Genomic DNA, 18,184 nt, shown 5'->3' on the forward strand with positions numbered 1-18,184 from the left:
TCCAGGTTCGCCACAGTCCCTAGCATCCCCTGTCTCAGCGCCACGGGCACACACTGGCTGCATGGCCAAGTCACCACCTTCACGTCTTCAGCTGCCACCTGGGTCCCCTATTCTGTCTTTCATTTGTGAGAATCACCCAGGGGAGGGGCCTCGAAGGACAAGAGGGCTCCCAGCCCCTCCCAGCCAGACCCCAGGGCAGGTGCAGCAGCTCACGAGCTGGCAGGGGCCAGGCTGCCACACGAGTGGGTGGATTGTCAGGGAGAAGGAAAGCCCACGGCCAGAAGGATAATCAAATTGGATCTTTACTGAGCTATGGTGAACGCATGGAACACAACACAAACACGTATGATACTAGAGTCCATACTTTAAATTCAAAATTGAAAAAATACAAATTGAAAAATAGAAATATTTAGTTATTAAAATTTCTCTCTTGTAATTCTCTTGTGCCTTTGAGTAGAGGCTGGAAGGTTAACACCTGCCCTTCTACACCCAGATGTCAATGCTAGGTCTTGCATGGGACAGAGATGGGCAGATGAGAATTGAACCTTGATCCTTAAAATGGAGTTTTTATTTAGGTCTGTAACGAAAACAGTGACTGTCACAAGTGTGGGCAGCCGGACACTTGGGACACTGCTGGGCAGAGGTGGAGGAACCTCGCCATATTGCAGAATTGCAAGCACCCTGATGCACGGCAGCTTGCACTGTGGTCTGCGTTCACACAATCAGGAAGAGCGAGCTAGCCAGCGTTAGCTCAGGTTCAAGTAGAGTACGGCCCTCGGGGGGCTTGGTCTTGGGTCTCACAGTGTGGGTGACTGGTTCTGGCCACCTCATTTCCAGAAACCAGCTGCAGCAAGGGTTAGCAGTTCCACTGTTCCAGGGCAGTGGCATCCGTCTGCCAGGACCACACCACAGTCATACATTCAGGAGCTGTTTGTGAATATCCCTGCTGAGAGAGATTCAGTGTTCAGAGGGTGGGAACCTCAACCACAAGTTTCTAACTGACCTCCAGGGAACCAGGGCATGGCTCTGCACACTTTGAGATGAACCAAGCGCGACAATTTGGATTTCCTGCACTTCCTGGTCTCAGATGGTTGGCTCAGTTCAAGCACAGGAAGGCCAGAGTCAAGGCGTCGTGGTGCATCTGAATTCCTGGTGATTGAGGCTCGGACCTGACCTGGGTCCTTGACAAACAGTGCCACTTGGGATCGAGGTACGGGATGGCCCCCTCTGATGGAGGGCCCGATCACCATTACAGGGCTGTAGTTGTGCTTATGAATTCTGATGTGTGTGCATACACAAGAGCGAGCCACTTCAAAGTGAGGGGCTGGCCTGGTGCCGCCTCAGACTTCTTCAGCTGCATGGAGATAACCGCCACCACAAATAAATAAAGCTAGCCATGTGGTCAGAGTTTCTGCACAGCCATCAAAAGGCCACAGCTGTGGGTCTGGCAACTGGACCCCATGAGGCCTCTGACTCCTGTGTGCCTCAGCCTGCAGACGCTGGTCAGACTCACAGGACAGACAGCCTTGAGGATGGAGCTCTGGTCAGGACACGGGAGCTCTTCCCACACCACTCCACGGCTCCTACTCCTGGCTCTCCAAAGCCTGGCTGGCTCCGAGGGCCCTTTTCAGCTCCTGCAGGAGCAGGTCGCGGCTCTGTGCTGTGTACTGGTCGTAGCTCTTACTGTGCTGGGACTCATAGTGACGCTTCAGGTTGTACTCTTTCAGCACTGACACGTTTTTTTTGCATATTAAGCACGTAGGCATGCTCTTCACTTCCACAAAGAAATAGTCTCGCTCCCACTTTTCCCGGAACACGCGGCCCTCTCCTTCCTTCTTTCGTTTGGCCACTTTTGAAGGAGACATGGGTACAAGAAAGATTTCACTTTTCTCTGAATGCTACCACAGAACCACCATGGTGCCAGCCCCGTGACCGAGGCAGGGCCCCGGCCTCACCGTGGGAGAGCAAGAGAGAGTGGTGGGGACTGTGGCGAACCCAAGAGCAGGCGCCCCACTGATGGGGCGGAGCCAGCTAGTATTGCCCGGGCTGTCAGGCTTCGGGCATGTCGAGAGGAGTAATTGTGCGTGTGTGAATTTCACTCGAGTTTACAGCTGACTGGAAGGAAGTGACGCATGCAAACACAGGGAAGGCCAAACAAAACTCATCTGTGGTGGCCCACGGGCCACAGACTGCAGCCTCTCTCCTAGGACGGGTGGGGGACCTGCACATTAACCAGTGTCCCAAACCCAGGCGGTGGTAGTCCAGGCACAGACCCCACTCACAGTTACCATGTGCCTGTGTGACAAATACCTGCAGACAGGGGCTTCCCCGCCTCCCTGCGCCTCCCCCTGGAACCCAGCGCCTGCTCTGTGTGCAGCCTTGAGTGTTACGGCTTCAAGCACGGCACACACTGTCCCGTGGGACATCCTGACTTCCTGGTGTGGCATGTCACCTCAACAGTCCCATGACCTCGCCTCTTGCCTGCCCTGCTCTTACACACCAGCCCCACTGGCAGTCTCCGTGGTCCTGCATCCCCAGGACAAATCTCAAGCATTCCAGTCTGGACTCTCCAGCTCTGGCTCCTCCCTATAATGCTCATGTTCCAGGAGCCTCCACTTCCTAACCCTGCATGTCCCTTTTCTGTGGCTTTCGCTATCTGCACCTAGGTCCCTCCTGGCTCCCAACTGCTGCTTCTCCTTCCAGGCTCCTCGGAACCCTGGCTGGGTCAGAGGCATTCTGGGCTCTGGAACCCCTCGAGTGCACAGGAGCTGTACACTACCTGCCCACCTGCCTCTGAGCCTCCCAGAACCAGGCCACACCATGCTGCCTCCAACTCACCCCGGCCCAGCATCACCCAGCCGGGGCCTTGGGGAGTCTGCAAGGCGAGAGCAAAGACAGCCCTAGGGGCGTCAGTGACGGGAGCCGGGCATCGTTAAAAGGAACTTTATTGGGTGTTGGGTTCAGATGAGGTCCATGAGGATGTCGTCCTCCATGACGCTGGGCTGCAGGCCCGGCTGGGGGACCGGGCCCCGGGGACCCCCGCTCAGCAGCATCTGACCTGGGGGGCAGTGGGAAGGGACTGCATCTCCCAGTGGTCCCTGGGGCCATTGAGGACCCTGGGCCTCTCATCCCACCTCTTCAGGGAACACAAGGCAGTCAAGTTTCTACGAAGCTCCAGGGACCACCAGAGCCAAGATCCTTGTAAGCCCAACTAGATGCAGACACTTTCCTTTGTCCCTTTGGGATCCTTCCCCCAGCAGCTTCACTGACCCTAAGACATCTTCTAGCACCCCAGGACAGCGGAGAAGGTTGTGGAAGGTTCTTCTCTCTCACCGAGGCCCTGCTCCCACGGCTGAGCTTCCCAATGGCCCTGTGAGCCCCCTAGAGCTATGGGGTAATGGGTTCCTTGCCAGTGGCTGCAGGAACTCCCAGCATAAACCCCTGCCCTCCCCTGGAACACCCTTACCTGGCAGTGGAGCCCGCTGCGGAAGCTGTGTGGGCCAAGACTGGGCAGGTGGAGGGTGCAGGAGTTGCGGCCCCAGCTGGGGCTGCCCCAGGCTCTGATGTGGTGGCAGCAGTGCAGGGGCCCCTGGAGGCTGCAGATGGTGGAGGGAGGCCTGGGGTGGGGGTACCCCAGTCTGGGGCTGAGAAAGACAAAGAATGGATCAGGGGACCCAGCCTGTGCTCCAGGAAGGCCCTGCTGGTCTAGTCCCAAGTCTCACCGGCGGTGGTGGGTTAAGAAGGAGGCTCCGCAACTGGGGGTTGGCCCCAGGGTTCTGGGGCCGAAGGATGGGTCCAGAAGGAGGTGGGCCGGGGGCTGCTCCTGGAGGACCCTGGGGTGCCCCTGTCGGGGCCTGGGTCGTTCCTTGGGGCTGGGGCTGCCCTGTAGCCACAGAGGCCCCCACAGCACCCTGAGGCTGGGGCTGTGGTGCACGGAGCTGGAGCTGGGGAACAGACAACATGAGGAAGGACAGGCAGTAGGGTAGCTGCCCCAACTCCACCCGGCCCCACCCCCAACCCCAGCAGTCCCCGCCCGAGTCCTCACTAGACTCTGCGGGGGCCTCGCTTGGTCCTCCAGAATGGGGCCCAGGCCTGGAGGCGCCTGCTGTGCCCCCACCTGCACGGGGACAGAGAGGACAGGTCAGTGGTGAGGGAAGGCGGTCTGAACCTGCTGGAGGACCCGGTGTGCAGGAGCAGGGTGCTTTTCTCTGGGGATGCACCATCGAGGAGGTGCATCGCACCCTGCCTGGTCATCAAGGCAGGCCTGCGTCAGGACTGAAGTGGACATGGGAAGGGACAAAAGCTGCTGTGCTAGGACACACTCAGGGGGACCTGGGACTCGGTAAGCTATCTTGGCATCAGAGACAGGAGGCCATGGGGACTGGCTGAGCGGGCTCTGGGAGCTGAGAGGACACTGGCTTGCCATCTCCACACTCACCCCTCGCTGCTGCTCCAGCTTCTGCTGCTGGACCTGCTTGTGGTTGGTGATGACCTGGCGGATGCCGTTGACAAAGCCGCTCTGGTCGTAGGGGATGAGGCCCATGAAGATCTTCTTCTTGGACGAGTACAAGAGCATCAGCACGCGCACCTCGCACGGGGCTGTATGTGGGAAGTGCACGCAGCCCGCCTGCGGACAGAGACTCTTCAGAGGCAGCCTACCAGAGAGGCACAGGATACCCCACCTCATTCCATAAACGTCTACAAGCCCTATGGGCAAGAGGCAGGGAGGTCTCACCACACAAGGCCAGGAGAGCGGGTCAGCCTGGCAGCTGCCCTGGAACCAAGACACAGAGTGATAGGCACTCAAAGGGCAGAGGAAGCCCGGGCACTGCTGACCACTCGGGAGAAGCCCATGGTGACCCTGACTGTCTCCAGTCATGTCTCACTCTGCACAGCGCTGGGCTGCCTGCCCAACTCACGCTGGAAAGGGCTCTGCTGGGGAGGATGCCAGGAGTCGGGGCTAGACCCGAGGGTGGCTCTGTCTCTCTGCCAGGGTCTACCAGCATGGACCAGAGACAGCAACATCACAAGACAGCCACTTTGGCAGTCTCTCCACAGGCTCTCAGGGAACTGGCTTTGTCTACCTGGGTTTACTTCTCGGGACCTGCAGCTGGTGCCCACCACCACACCCCCCTCCTTTTCACAGTCCAGCACAGGAGAGGCAGCGCCAACCAGGTCAGGGCACTGGTGAATGTCCTCCCTACAGGGCTGCAGCATAGGGACCCAGCTCTGGCCCAGATAAAAGGGGGCCTGGCCGGAAGTTTTGGACATTTCTCATTTCCTACATGAGATTACAGTCATCGCCTCTTCCCGAATGCTTAAAGGGTCTGAGAAGCTGAGGTAATTATTATCTTGGGCCTGTGAGAGGCCTAGGCAGTGATATCACTGAGCTCCCCCTCGGGTCCTGTTCTGCAGCAAAAACACCAGTTCCTGCTACTCAGCCTTGGAGCGTCCCCCCAGATGGGCCACATAGAGGGTTCTGGGCCCAGCTGAGCTTTCTGCCAACAGTCCAGCAGAATCCCACAGACAGGAAACAAATGCAGCAGGCAACCACCTCAGCTGAGGTGCACAGGGCTGAGAGGCTGATGACCAACGGTACTCTCTGCCTGGGGAAGAAGCTGGGCAGAGAAGGCACTGTGTCCTAACCCCATGCACACCGGCACTGTGTCTTCCCCAACACAAGTTCCAGCCCGCCAGCACCCAGGAAGGTGAGCGGACGTGGAAGGAGCCTCCACTGATGCAACAGGTTCTGAGTCATGAGGGCAGGCCCTACGCAACCACCTGGGGACACAGATAAGAGCAGGGCCAGAGAAGCCAGGCCTGACTGCACATGGCCACAAATCCAGCCCTCAGGACCTGAGGCAGGAGACGTCCAGGTGGAGGTCTTACTACACGGCAAGACTTGTCTCAAATCAACAAAAAAAAAAAAAAAAACAGCCCCATGGGACAGGGATGCAGCAGGAGCTGCATGTGGTTAGACAAGGCCCAGGTCCAATCTGTGGCACCATAAATGGAACACAAGGTAAGACAGCAGCTGCTGGGCTCAGGTCCCTGGGGTTCTCACAGAGTCAGCAGAGCAGGGGCAGACGTTAGTGCCACCCACTGCCCACCACTCACAAAGCCGTTGCCCATGATGCGGTAGAGGCCTTTGAGGGACTCCAGGTCCTTGTTGGTGAAGTGGAACTGAACCATTCTTGAGTTCCGGAACAGCGGGCCCAGGGTGGTCTGGAAGCACACAGGCATCATATGGGGGCAACACATGGTAGGGGAAGCATTATGTGGGGAACAAGGGATAAGGGTGAGGCAAGCCTTGGCCTGGTAGGACTCACCAGCAGTTGCTGAGGGATGAGCTGCATGATTAACTTCTGGGGCCACTGCTCAGTCTTCCTAGGAGAGAAAGAAGAGAATCAGGAGAGGGGACATGCTGAACCTGCCCCCGTCCCTTGACGGAATACCTACAGGTTTTCTCCATGGTTCACATAGACCTGGCAAGGCAGAGACCTCGTCAGCTTGGTGTTGGCATCCACAGATGCAGGCTTTGGTTTCTAAAGAGAAAGGGTGAATCAGCCATGGGCCCTGACTCAACCTCTACCAGCCCCTCAGCCTCACAATTCCTCTACCTTCCCAGCAACCTCACACTCAGGCTCCCAAAGTCCACAAATTTTGGGCCCCTTCTCTGGGCCCAAAATCTTATAATCACTGTCTTCCAGAAGCCATAATATCTGGGGCCCTGCTGGAAGCCCAAATTCTAGGTTTTGCTGTGTGTGTGTGTGTGTGAGAGAGAGAGAGAGAGATTGGAAATGGAGGCCTTGTGCCTGGTAGGCAATTGTTCAACTACTGAGCTTCAACATAAATTTTTTGGTTTTTTGTTTTGTTTTGTTCTGTTTTCTGAGATAGGATCTCAGTATATGTCTCTGGCTGTGGCTGTCCTGGAACTCACTCTGTAGACCAGGCTAGCCTCGAACTCACAGAGACCGACCTTTGCCTCCCAAGTGCTGGGATTAAAGGTGTGCGCTACCACTGCCCAGCTCGACATAACTCTTAAAGCCCAACTGTGATACCTGGTCCATAGATCCTCGATTTCCTCGGGACCATCTGCAAGTGCTCACCCCTCTGGGAGCTACCCACTTTCCACAGGCCCAACAAGCTCTCAAATCCACTCACCTCTTGCCACTCGAGGACCCCGCTCCAGGCCAGGAGCTTGTTGGACACTGACTGCTGCCCACCAAGTGCAGGAGCCCCAAGCTGGGCTGGTGAAGGACCACTGACCCCCCCTGGGGCTACAGCGCCTGCCTGCTGAGGACAGACGGCAATGAGGGAAATACCATCTCAAGGAGTGGCCACCCTAACAGGGGCCGGACAAAGGTCCCTCCCTTTACACCACCACCAGGCATGCCAATCATGAAGAACCAGATCCCAAGAACTACAGGACACCACAGTACAGTTCCTGCCCCACATTCCTGCCCCAGAGCTGCAAAGCACAGCTATGAGCTTCGAGATGTTGTTCCCAGGCCCCTTGCATGAGGCCGCACCCTTCCCACCTACCATGCATCCCTGGGGTAGGGGATAGGGCTGGGTGCCAGGAGGACACCTACCATAGATGGAGCCCCAGACTGCGCTGTGGGTGCCAGGCCTGGTCCAGGGGCCACAGTGGAGACTAGGCTAGGCTGGGAAGCAGGAGGTGGCTTCGGGGCTCCAGGAGGCCCAGGAGCCAACGAGGGTGCTGGGGCTTGGCTGAAGGGGGGGCCCACTCCTGAAGCTGCTTGCTGGAGAGGGTTGATGGGTGAGACTGTGGAAAAGACAAGCATGAGTGGGCAGCAGGGTCAGAAAGCCAGTGAACACCCCCTGCCCCCCCACCCCTCACCCCGTCTCTTCCAGGACTCACAGCGGGGGCCCAGCCCGGCCTTCTGGTTCTTGGCAGCCTCCACGGCGTTCTGTGCAGCCACCTGAGCAGCACTGAGGTTCCCGGGGACCTGCCCAAGGGGAGAAGACCATGCACCCTACAACTACGCACAGCTCCATGACCCCGGGGCTCTGGACTCCATTACCACAGGGGCCATTCCCTGGCCTGTGGGGCCCCTCACACTGTAACCCCAATGTTTCATTAGGTCCTCCCACGAGGCCATGGCTCTGCAAGGCTCCAGGAGCTGGGTCCCCGTAACAACCTCACCTGGTACTGTGGTGGGACAGGGGGCAGAGCCTGTGGGGGCGCTGCTGAGAGTGTGGCGGCCGAGGATGGAGCTGGCGGCAGAGGAACTGGTTGCTTGGGCTGCAGAGGGCCTGGAGCTGAGCTGCCACCAACTGAGCACAGGAAAGACAACCGAGGCCCGAGAGACAGGGTTAGGGTAGGGTTACCCACGTTAAGAGAGGGCTTAAAGAGGAGCCTCCTCCATGTACCACCCTCAAGCCTCACCAGGCAGGACGAGCCCACGCACGAGCACCATGTGCCTCGGGTCCTGGCTCACATCTGCTGGTGCCTGCAACGGCTCCAGCAGGGCAGGAGGAGCTGCCTTCTCAAACAGGAGCCGAAGGGCTGGCAGCTTTCTTGGAGAAACAATGGAGAAGTGGATACCACGCTGCAGGAAGGGACAAGGTAAGAACGGGGCCTCCATCAACGTGGTGGGGCCAGCCTCTTCCCCCACTTCCTGCTGTTGGGCAGTGGACGGCAGACCTGGCACTGGTTTCCCAGAGGACTCTGAGCACAGACAATCTCAAGAAGACATAGAGCTCTTGCCTATTTTTGACTCTGGTTTTCAGACCCAGCCTGGGATCCAGGTGTGACCCGGTCCTCCCCCTCACAAGCGGGGCACGGGCCTCGTGCTCAGCACCCAGCTCACCTCCCCTATCTTCTGCACCAGGCTCTCGGTTGTACAGCCTGAGTACGTGGTGCTCTCCACAGCAGGCAGCAGGTATGGCGGCGAATTGCAGATGAGGAGACACACCCGGTGTGTCTGGCCACTGCCGGGGACAAAGTCAAGGGATGGAGCAGGGACTCAATGCCAGCAGCAGTTGGAGGTCATGCCCTCACCCACTAGGACCATCTGCAGTTGACAACACTGAGGCTCTTGGGTTTAGTGACGGTTTTAAGTCACCTACTGGGCAAGGGCACAGGAGGGAGGTCCCCAGCCGGTCGGGGGCACGGGCCTGCCCTGGCCTGCGCAGGGTCCCTGTTCCCCGTGTGTGTGTGTGTGTGGGGGGGGGGGGGATGGAGGAGGACTTCCCAGGAGGTGGTGCACTCACATCTGTTCACGCATCTTCTTGAAATCATCAAACAGCTGCAGGGCAGTGCTCAGGCCTTCCGCAATGAGGCTGCAGCTCTCACCCCCACCGCCCATGAACCTGAGGGACACAGGCAGTAGTCAGCACTCCCCCTCCCATCCCATCCCACACCGCACCGCGCCTTGTGAGGGGTACCGTCCCTGAGATTTACGTGGTGACAAAGCAGGGCTGGGCAGGGAGAAAAAGATAGGCAAGGGTATCAGAGAGGGAGAAGGACCCAGGGCACCGAGGAGCCTCTGTGCCTTAGTCCTGGTGCCCAGTGCCCTGACCACCCACTGCTGTCCTTTCCTGATGGGCCACCCGCTTCACTGGTTTGCTTCTCTCTTTTCTTTTCTTCTCACTGTGTAGCTCTGGCTGTCCTGCAACTCACTTAGAACTAAACCAGGGTGACTTTGAACTCACAGAGATCACCCTGCCTCTACCTCCCAAGCGCTGGGGTTAAAGGTGTGCATTACTCTGTCTGGCTTTGGCTGGGTTTTCTTATATTTTATGTGCATGGTGTTTTGCCTGGATGTCTGCACACCACACACATGCCTGGTGGCCTTCAAGGCCAGGAGAGGGATCAGGTCCCCAGAAACTAGTTACAGGTGGCTCTGAACCACCAAATGGGCGCTGGGAACCAAACCTGGGTCCTCTGGAAAAGCAGCCAGTGCTCTTAACTGTTGAGCCATCCACCTCTCCAGCCTTTTAGAAACAGGCTGGCAATCCTCCTCCCTCAGTCTCCTAAAGCAGGGGAGGAACCCTATCAGAAGACAGCGCCCCACCCCTGTAGTGCTACGGGTGGAATGTACTCACAGTGATAATGGTCAGGTTAGCCACAGCAACTCAGTGTTACCTTCCTGGAAACAGTCTCTACACCAGTTATGAAAGAGACAGAAGTGGTCACAGGACCCCAATTCAGGGTCACTTCCGTCACTAAGAAAAAGGGGAAGACGGGCTGGAGAGATGGCTCAGAGGTTAAGAGCACTGGCTGCTCTTCCAGAGGTCCTGAGTTCAATTCCCAGCACCCACATGGTGGCTCACAGCCATCTGTAATGAGATCTGGTGCCCTCTTCTGTATACCTAGTAAATAAATAAACCTTGAAAGAAAAGAAAAAGGGGAAGATGGGAACAGATGTGGACAGGCCATAGGAAGACCAAGGGGCCACCAGCAGCCAGAGAGGTCAGGAAGGAGCCTTTCCCGAGTTTCAGGAGCTTTCCACTCTGCCAATACTGTGGCCTTGGACTTTCAGCCTCCACACTGTTTTCACACACGGCTTCTGGTACCTTCCCACGGCCACCACCTAGGCATCCACCCGCAATGTCCTACAGGGACAGGGTCTGAGCCCTCTCATTTCTTGTCTACCTGTCTGGCCCCTAAGAGGCCTACGGCAGAAACAGTTGGTAAGTGAATAAATGGCTGTCCAGCCAGTAAGGCTTTAGCTGGGCCTACACTCTTGCTGTGTCCCCTGTCTGCCAGGCTCACGGAACGGCTGATGCACCCGTCTTTGACCAGACTCCTCTCTAAAGCTACTACATTCTGGTCTGGGTGGAACCCCAAATTATCTGTCCTCACACGTGCCCAGCATGCCCTCCTCCAGGAAGCCCAACCACGGGACACCACCATCATGGTACAGGCCCTCCTGACCCTTAGAAGCCACACCTACCGCCACAGCTGCTCCTCCCCACCCCCACCCTTCATGACTACCTTGGCGGCCTTCACTCAGGAGTCCCAGTCTCTGGCTACAGCTCTACAATTTGTAGAGGTCACACAAAGTTTTGGGCATGGCTTGATGAAGAGATGTACTTGAAATCTCTAGGCATTTCCACACTGTGTCCTCAGGCCCAAGCACCCTGGGGCTTGAAGCCTATCCCATCCTTCTGTCACAGGGACCTTGCCCTGCTCTGGTCCTTCACCACCTACTCCCTCACCCTCTTCTTCTGCAGCAGAAAGAATTTTTATTGTTACTTTTTGGGTTCTGAGACTGGGTTTAGGTAGCCCAAACTGGCCTTGAACTATATAGCTTAGGCTGGCTTGGAACTGCTCCTCCTGAGTAAAGGCATAAACTACCACATCCAGCTGCAGCAAAAAACTTAAGGCCAGAGCTGGAGCGCAGCCACACACAAGACAACCCTACGTCCAGTCCTGCTACCTAGCTTCCAAACCACAAATTGCTCAGCTTCTCTGAGACCTGCCTGAGGCAGGGGGAATAGGGAACAGCTACTGGGGTGACAGGAACATGTTGTGATATAACGGAGGTGTACCTGCCAGGCACTGGGAGGGTGCTGGAGGCTGTGCACTGGAGCTGTCTACTGAACACCGCTGTTCAGTACTGCCAGCTATATTTTAATTAAGAAAATAGGGCCGGGCGGTGGTGGTGCACACCTTTAATCCCAGCACTTGGGAGGCAGAGGCAGGAGGATCTCTGTGAGTTTGAGGCCAGCCTGGTCTACAGAATAAGTTCCAGAACAGCCAGGACTACTCAGAGAAACACTGTCTCAAAACAAAACAAACAAAAAAGCCCAGAGCAAGGCTACTTCCTAACCACACTCCAACCTTGTCTCCAAGCATCATCATCAACAGAAGGTGAAATTTCTCAAGCAGGGACAAGCCCTGCTAACTCTCATCCCCATTCCAGCCCTTCCAGGAACACGGATCACAGGCCTTGATCAAAACAATGACCCTGGAGAGTTAAACAAGGCTAAAATGCCTAGCGGGGGCAGAGGCTTCCAAACGGGGACACGTGTTTACAGGCTTCTCAGTGTAGAAGTGGGAGACAGTGCACCATCCAAACAGGATCTCCCTCTTATCCTCAGGAGCCCTGCCTGGCCAGCCTTTCCCCTAAGGGAGGCCCCCTCTTCCTCCAGTCTTCACAAGGAGGTCTGGGGTCTGAGGGCCTTTCCCAGCACCTACCACTCACTGTGTGTACACAGCTATCTCCTGAAGCCTTGAGGAGGCAGGCCCTACTTGGAAGCAGTCCAGAGGAGAAACAACAGGTACCTAGATTTCCACCAAGGTCCAGAACTGGAGGCAGTAACAGGAAGCAGAGGACAAGTGGCTGATAAGAAAAGTCACTGAAGTTCCTCACACAGAAATGTACCCAGGAGACTTACCAGCCAAGCAGGAGTTCAATAGAACAGACTGGCTGGCATTGGTTCTCAGACTCACCTCTAACCAATGTGATGGAGGCCTCATATGCACTAATCCTGACAGGCAGCAGTGTGGACCTGGGGGCTTCACAGAACTCCAGATGGCTGTTACTCAAGTCTGACCTCAATCTAGCCCAGTAGTTCCTAACTAAGGTGCCCTGTGCCCTCTAGATGCTTGCGAACACCTGGAGACAACTTTCCAGGGGTGCCACTGGCAGCTGGCAGGTAAAGACCAGGGACACTGTTAAACATTCTCCAAGGTGCCAGGATATGGCTCAGAGGCAGAGACCTTGCCTAGCGTGGACAAAGCCCTGGGTTCCATCCCCAGCAGCACAAACACACGTGCACACACAAAAACCCCAACACCCCAGAGCAACCAGGACAGGCCTCACAACAAAGAATTATCTAGTCTCAGGAGCTAGAAAGATGGCTCAGTGGTTAAGAGCACCAGCTGCTCTTCCAGAGGACCCGGATTCAATTCCAACATCAGCATGGCAGCTTAGAACTATCTGTAACCAGTTCCAGAGGATCTGGCACTCTTGAACAGACATACAGACAAAACATCAATGCACATAAAATAAATTAAAATCTTGCCAGGCGGTGGTGGCGCACGCCTTTAATCCCAACACTCAGGAGGCAGAGCCTGGCGGATCTCTGCGAATTTAAGGCCAGCCTGGTCTACAGAGCAAGATCCAGGACAGGTTCCAAAGCTACACAGAGAAACCCTGTCTCGAAAAACAGAACAAAAAAATAATTAACTAATTAACATATATACATATATATGAATATTTACACACACACACACACACACACACACACACACACACACACACACACATATATAAATAAAAAGACCCAGCCCCAGTCCAAGCCAGGTACACTAAGGCAGCTGAGGAAGGAGGATGGGCGTAAAAGGCCAGCTCTTGCTACACAGGGACTTTGTGGCTAGCCTGGAAAACCTGACAAGACACTGTCTCCAGTTTAAAAAATGGACTGGGGGCTAGAGAAATGGATCAGTGTTAAGAGCACTGGCTGCTGGGGGGGGGGGGGGGGCGCTCACCAACCTAAGACAGAGTGCCTGTGTGGCCTGGGCAGGCGTCTCCATGACAGGTAAGGTGACCTGCTGATGTCCCACACAACCTAAGTCAGAAGCTCATTTTCTAGTAAAAGAGGGGACCTGTAGGGCCCTGGCCCCCCGTTTTGGGTAAATGTTGCCTTGCTTGCTGACCTTGACCTTGATATCCTCCCTATGCTAATTCCCTGCCGGGTTCAATGCTTAAGGGAAGTTCCTTGTCTGTGTATCCTGCATATTGGGCGTTAACAGCTTAGATGTAAGATTGTAAAACATTGGTAGCGAACTTCTGCCCTCCGGGGTTCTCCCACTGTGCTGTAAGCCTGTATTTAAGGCCTCCTCCCTCCTTCAATAAACAGCATTCGGCATTAAATAAAAAAAATTGTATTAAAAAAAAAAAAAAAGAGCACTGGCTGCTCTTCCAGAGGACCCAGGGTGGATTCCCAGCACCCACATGGCAGCTGGGAATCCACCAGCCAGTGCTCTTAACACTGATCCATTTCTCTAAACATCACGCTGTTTAACTCCAGTTCCAGGGGATCTGACACCCTCTTTTGGCCTCTAAGAGCATCAGGCACACAAGTGGTGCACAGACATGTAGGCAAAACACTTGTACACCTCAAACAAAAATAAACCAGTCTTTTTTAAAGACTTGAGTGCCAAGTGTCAACCACGCCTAGAATGGGAAGCCATGCTTAACCACTAATCCTGACAACCTCCAAGTGAAGTGAAGGCCAGCTTTCCAAGCCATCTACTATGTGCACATGCACATACACACACCCAGAACACAGCAGACACTTAAAGCACACATGTTTCACCAAAGCAGCAAAGTTAAGAACCAGTGGGAGCCGGGCAGTGGTGGCGCACGCCTTTAATCCCAGCACTCGGGAGGCAGAGGCAGGCGGATCTCTTGTGAGTTCGAGATCAGCACTGTCAAATAAACCTTGACCACGGCCAGACTGGGGATTCCACATGGAAAGATTAGCTTCAGAGGCCCTTCCAGCATCCAGCAGTCTACACTGTTACTTATTTGTAAACCAAGCAGAAGAACAGGGCAAGCAGTAAAGCAGCCACTCACATACAAGGCTATGGTGGTCTGCCCCCAGGGATCCCACTGCCTGGGTTGTCTATTCTTGCCTGTAACAGGGCAGACTCGCCTACCAAACAGGTGTAAAGTTGATGGTGTGTCACTTAGTCATCAAAAACCCTAGTAGCGGGGCTGGAGAGATGGCTCAGCAGTTAAGAGCACTGACTACTCTTCCAGAGGTCATGAGTTCAATTCCCAGCATCCACATGGTGGCTCACAACCACCTGTAATGAGATCTGGTGCCCTCTTCATGCAGACAGAATACTGTATACATAATAAATAAATAAACCTTAAAAAAACAAAACAAAACCCTGGTAGCTTCCTCTTTGCCCTCTGGGTTCAGCCATTCACGTTGAGCAGAGACAGTTCCAGTCTGGACATCAATATGTGGCAAACTAAGCCTCTGTCGACAGTCACAGAGCAAGCCATCTTGGATGTGGCTCTTCCACATATGCCAGGCAGTGGATGACCACAGCCCTGTGAGACCAGACCCAACACACAGCTGAGCTTATCCTGAGTTCCTGACTCACAGATGGCTTCATAAGGAAGCAACTGTTCAGTTTGAAGTCTAAATAATGTGGCAACGGTCACCCAATAGCATGAAGAACAAACGTAGGGCCTACAGATTTCTCCAACTCAGAAAGCAACAGGCAACACAAAGCAACCTGGGAGAGTTGTGTTCGAAGGCACCATGACTACTCCAGGCAGCCCGGCTCCACGCGCTGGCCACGGGGGCACGTCTGGAGTCCCAGCAACCAGAAACTGGAGGCAGGAAGATCAGGGAACTCCAGGCAAGCCCCACCCAGAGAAGGAACTCCAGGCCCTGGCGCACTCTGCAGAGCTCAGGCTACCATGAGGTCTCTCCGGGGGTCCCCAACCTGCCCAAACCGGAGGGAAAGCTCACTTGATGCCATCGAGCCAGCTGACGAACTCATAGGCGCTGCTGGTAGGAGCGTGACACTGTACGTAGGACTCTGGTGCGCAGTCCACTGTGTTGAACACCACAAGGCTATACTGGGTTCCACCATACTGGGAGGGCAGGACAAAAGAACCTTAAAACCGAGGTCCCAACTTCAGATCCTCCCTCACGCTCGGGACCACCGGCCTCCTCCCCGAGACGCGGCCGCACACTCACGTCTCCACCGAAGTCCGTCTCTGCGGGTGGTCCCCCATTGAAGTACCTGCAAAGACAGAGGAAATGCGGCGTGGGCAACAGCTGCAGGGCAGGGCAGAGGGAGGCGGGGTGGGCGCTCACTCACTCTATGGCGGGCAGCAGGTAATGCTTGCGGAGTCCCTCGAAGTACGGCCCCAGGTTTGCTGTTCCCTCGATCACAAACACCACGTCGGCCACCAGGCCCCCGGCCCGAGACGGGCCCTCGGATCCGGGGACCATGCCCCGCGCCGCCGCCGCCAGCGCCGTAGCTGTTGCCGTCCCGGGACGAGCAGAAGTGCGCCTGCGCGATGCGCGCACCCGCGCCGGACGTCTGGCAGCCTCTGCTGATGCTACGGCGGCCATGTTTGTGCTGGGCATCCGGGAGTGGCGGTTTTATCCCAACCCTGGCGCTGCCCACACCATGAAACTCTCAGAATGGGCACAATGAGCCCCTTTAGGGGCCTCTTGAGAGCGAACAAACTTTTGTCCACAATATCAAGCACGAAATAAATTGGAAAACGGCACATCCGGCCACCATCTTGGAGTCGGGCTCGAGTTTCCGACTCGGAGCTAAAGGGGAGGTTGGGGAACCAGGTTGCTAGGCAACGCGTACCCAGCCGTTGTGTTCTCATACAGAGATTAAGTTAATAAATTCTCGTCTTTCTGACCGGGAACAGATCGGAGAGAGCGGTCCAATCACATCTTCGGAAAACGACGTTGCCAGGCAACAAAAGTTGCAGAGGACTTGGAAGCAGGGCAGTTGTTTTCCCTCGCAAAGAAGCGAATTCCGACTTAAGTGGAGGTTGCTAGGCAACACCTGATCCCTGTTTTCTGGGAAGAAGCCAGAAACTGGCGCAAAGCAAATACGTTTCTTAAAAACATAAAGTAATTAAAAATAATAAATAAATAAAAACAGTGTGCTAGGAATGCATGATCTAGTCGGGGAAATTGAGCCTCAGCATTGCAGCCAACGGCATGAATATAAAATGACCTGGAAAATTACTGTAACCTCTGTGGACAGAAACGTAATAAATATAGTTTACTAATAGAAAGATGCAAAGCCGAGAGGAGGGTAGGGGTGACGGCGCATGCCTTGAATCCAGCACACTGCAGACCTTTGGGGCCAGCCCAGGCTACAGAGGATGAGGACAGCCGTGGCTACACAAAGAAATCTTGTCTCAAAAAACTAAAACAGGAAAAGAGCCAAGCGGTGGTGGTGCACGCCTTTAATCCAGTACGCAGGAGGCAGAAGCAGGCGGATCTCTGATTTCAAGGTCTATGTATGAAGCGAGTTCCAGAACAGTCAAGGCTGCACAGAGAAAAAGAGAAAGAAAGAAAGAAAGAAAGAAAGAAAGAAAGAAAGAAAGAAAGAAAGAAAGAAAGAAAGAAAGAAAGAAAGAAGAAAGAAAGAAAGAAAGAAAGAGGGAGGGAGGGAGGGAGGGAGGGAGGGAGGGAGGGAGGGAGGGAGGAAGGAAGGAAGAAAGAGGGAGGGAGGGAGGGAGGGAGGGAGGAAGGAAGAGAAAGAAAGAAAGAAAGAAAGAAAGAAAGAAAGAAAGAAGAAAGAAAAGAAAGAAGTGAGAGGGCCAGGGAGCCAGCCCAGAGCCGTGACAGGTTTCTAATAGCTCTGCCAGGGACCAGGCCTTGGTTTCGGTTTACTGGAGTAGCTGGAGCTGAGCACACAGTTCTCTGCACGGTCTTCTGTTGGCTAAAGTAGCTTTCCCTACCCTGCAGCTGGAAAGTCCCTAACCATTCGATCCTCCCACCAATCTGCCCTTAGACTAATCTTTGCTCCATAAATCAGGCCTCAGGCTAATCCCTCCTCCCTGGAATTCCCCTAACTTAAATTCCCTGCTTAAAAGGAGCCAGTGAACTGTTCTTGGGGTCGCCATTTCCCACCACAACATGTTGGAAATAATAAACGCTCTTGTTGATTGCATACGTACTGGTGGTCTTTTATGGAACTTCTCTCGGACCCTAAGAAAAAGAAATTCACATTCTTTTTACTGTGGGTGGTGGGGAATCTGAACTCAGGTCCTCATGCTTGCACTGAGCCATGTTCCCAACTCCTGGTATTTGTTTGGTAGGTTTTCTGTTTGTTTTTGCTTTATTTCCCTCACCCCACCACCCCACCCCCAAAACAGGCTTTCTTTGGGTAGCCCTGGCTGTCCTAAACCTTGCATGCCACCACGCCCAGCTTTGTTTTTGTTTTTGAAGATTTATTTTTGTTCTATGTGTATGAGTGTCTCTCCGCATGTACATGTGTAGCAGTACCCTCAGAGACCAGAAGACAGAATTGGAGTTAAAGGAGATTGTGAGCCATCATGTCGGTGGTGAAAACTGAACCTGGTTCCTCTGAAAGAGCAGAAAGTATTCTTAGCAGCTGAGCCTTCTCTCCATCTCCAGCCCCATTTAAAAAAAAAAAAAAATGGGAAGAAAGTGAACAGAACAAGCTTCGCTTTTTTTT

At 54.7% G+C, this 18,184-nt stretch overlaps 1 protein-coding gene across 7 annotated transcripts; it reads right to left on the minus strand.

Moving 5' to 3' along the window:
• Positions 1 to 284: 284 nt before the first annotated feature.
• Med25 (mediator complex subunit 25) lies at positions 285 to 16,306 on the minus strand. Of its 7 annotated transcripts, none has more exons than XM_059278394.1 (18): positions 15,827 to 16,306; positions 15,703 to 15,748; positions 15,472 to 15,596; positions 9,241 to 9,339; positions 8,838 to 8,958; positions 8,414 to 8,576; positions 8,171 to 8,301; positions 7,886 to 7,973; positions 7,596 to 7,789; positions 7,165 to 7,296; positions 6,460 to 6,545; positions 6,330 to 6,387; positions 6,118 to 6,225; positions 4,439 to 4,627; positions 4,046 to 4,117; positions 3,723 to 3,944; positions 3,467 to 3,644; positions 285 to 1,849 (listed from the first exon to the last, which is right to left on the minus strand). In XM_059278394.1, the coding sequence occupies exons 1-18, from the start codon at positions 16,096 to 16,098 to the stop codon at positions 1,584 to 1,586; spliced, it is 2,550 nt and encodes an 849-aa protein (XP_059134377.1). In that variant the 5' UTR covers positions 16,099 to 16,306; the 3' UTR covers positions 285 to 1,583. The 7 variants fall into 7 exon arrangements, with proteins under 7 accessions (XP_059134377.1, XP_059134385.1, XP_059134391.1 ...); XM_059278402.1 differs by having other exon boundaries at positions 7,165 to 7,293; positions 15,827 to 16,305; XM_059278421.1 differs by lacking the exon at positions 285 to 1,849 and adding an exon at positions 2,930 to 3,058 and having other exon boundaries at positions 7,165 to 7,293; positions 15,827 to 16,304.
• Positions 16,307 to 18,184: the final 1,878 nt, after the last annotated feature.

This window comes from Peromyscus eremicus, chromosome 1, assembly GCF_949786415.1.
Source record: "Peromyscus eremicus chromosome 1, PerEre_H2_v1, whole genome shotgun sequence".
Lineage (NCBI taxonomy): Eukaryota > Metazoa > Chordata > Mammalia > Rodentia > Cricetidae > Peromyscus > Peromyscus eremicus.

Bases quoted from the DNA above. Each gene is read 5' to 3' on its own strand.
- Med25 (XM_059278394.1), bottom strand. From the start codon at position 16,098: ATGCCCAGCACAAACATGGCCGCCGTAGCATCAGCAGAGGCTGCCAGA. The intron at 8,577-8,837 runs GTGAGCTGGGTG...CCCTTCCTGCAG, and splicing joins TGGTGCAGAAGATAGGGGAG to CGTGGTATCCACTTCTCCAT. The intron at 6,546-7,164 runs GTGAGTGGATTT...CTTTCTCTTTAG, and splicing joins GGGTCCTCGAGTGGCAAGAG to AAACCAAAGCCTGCATCTGT.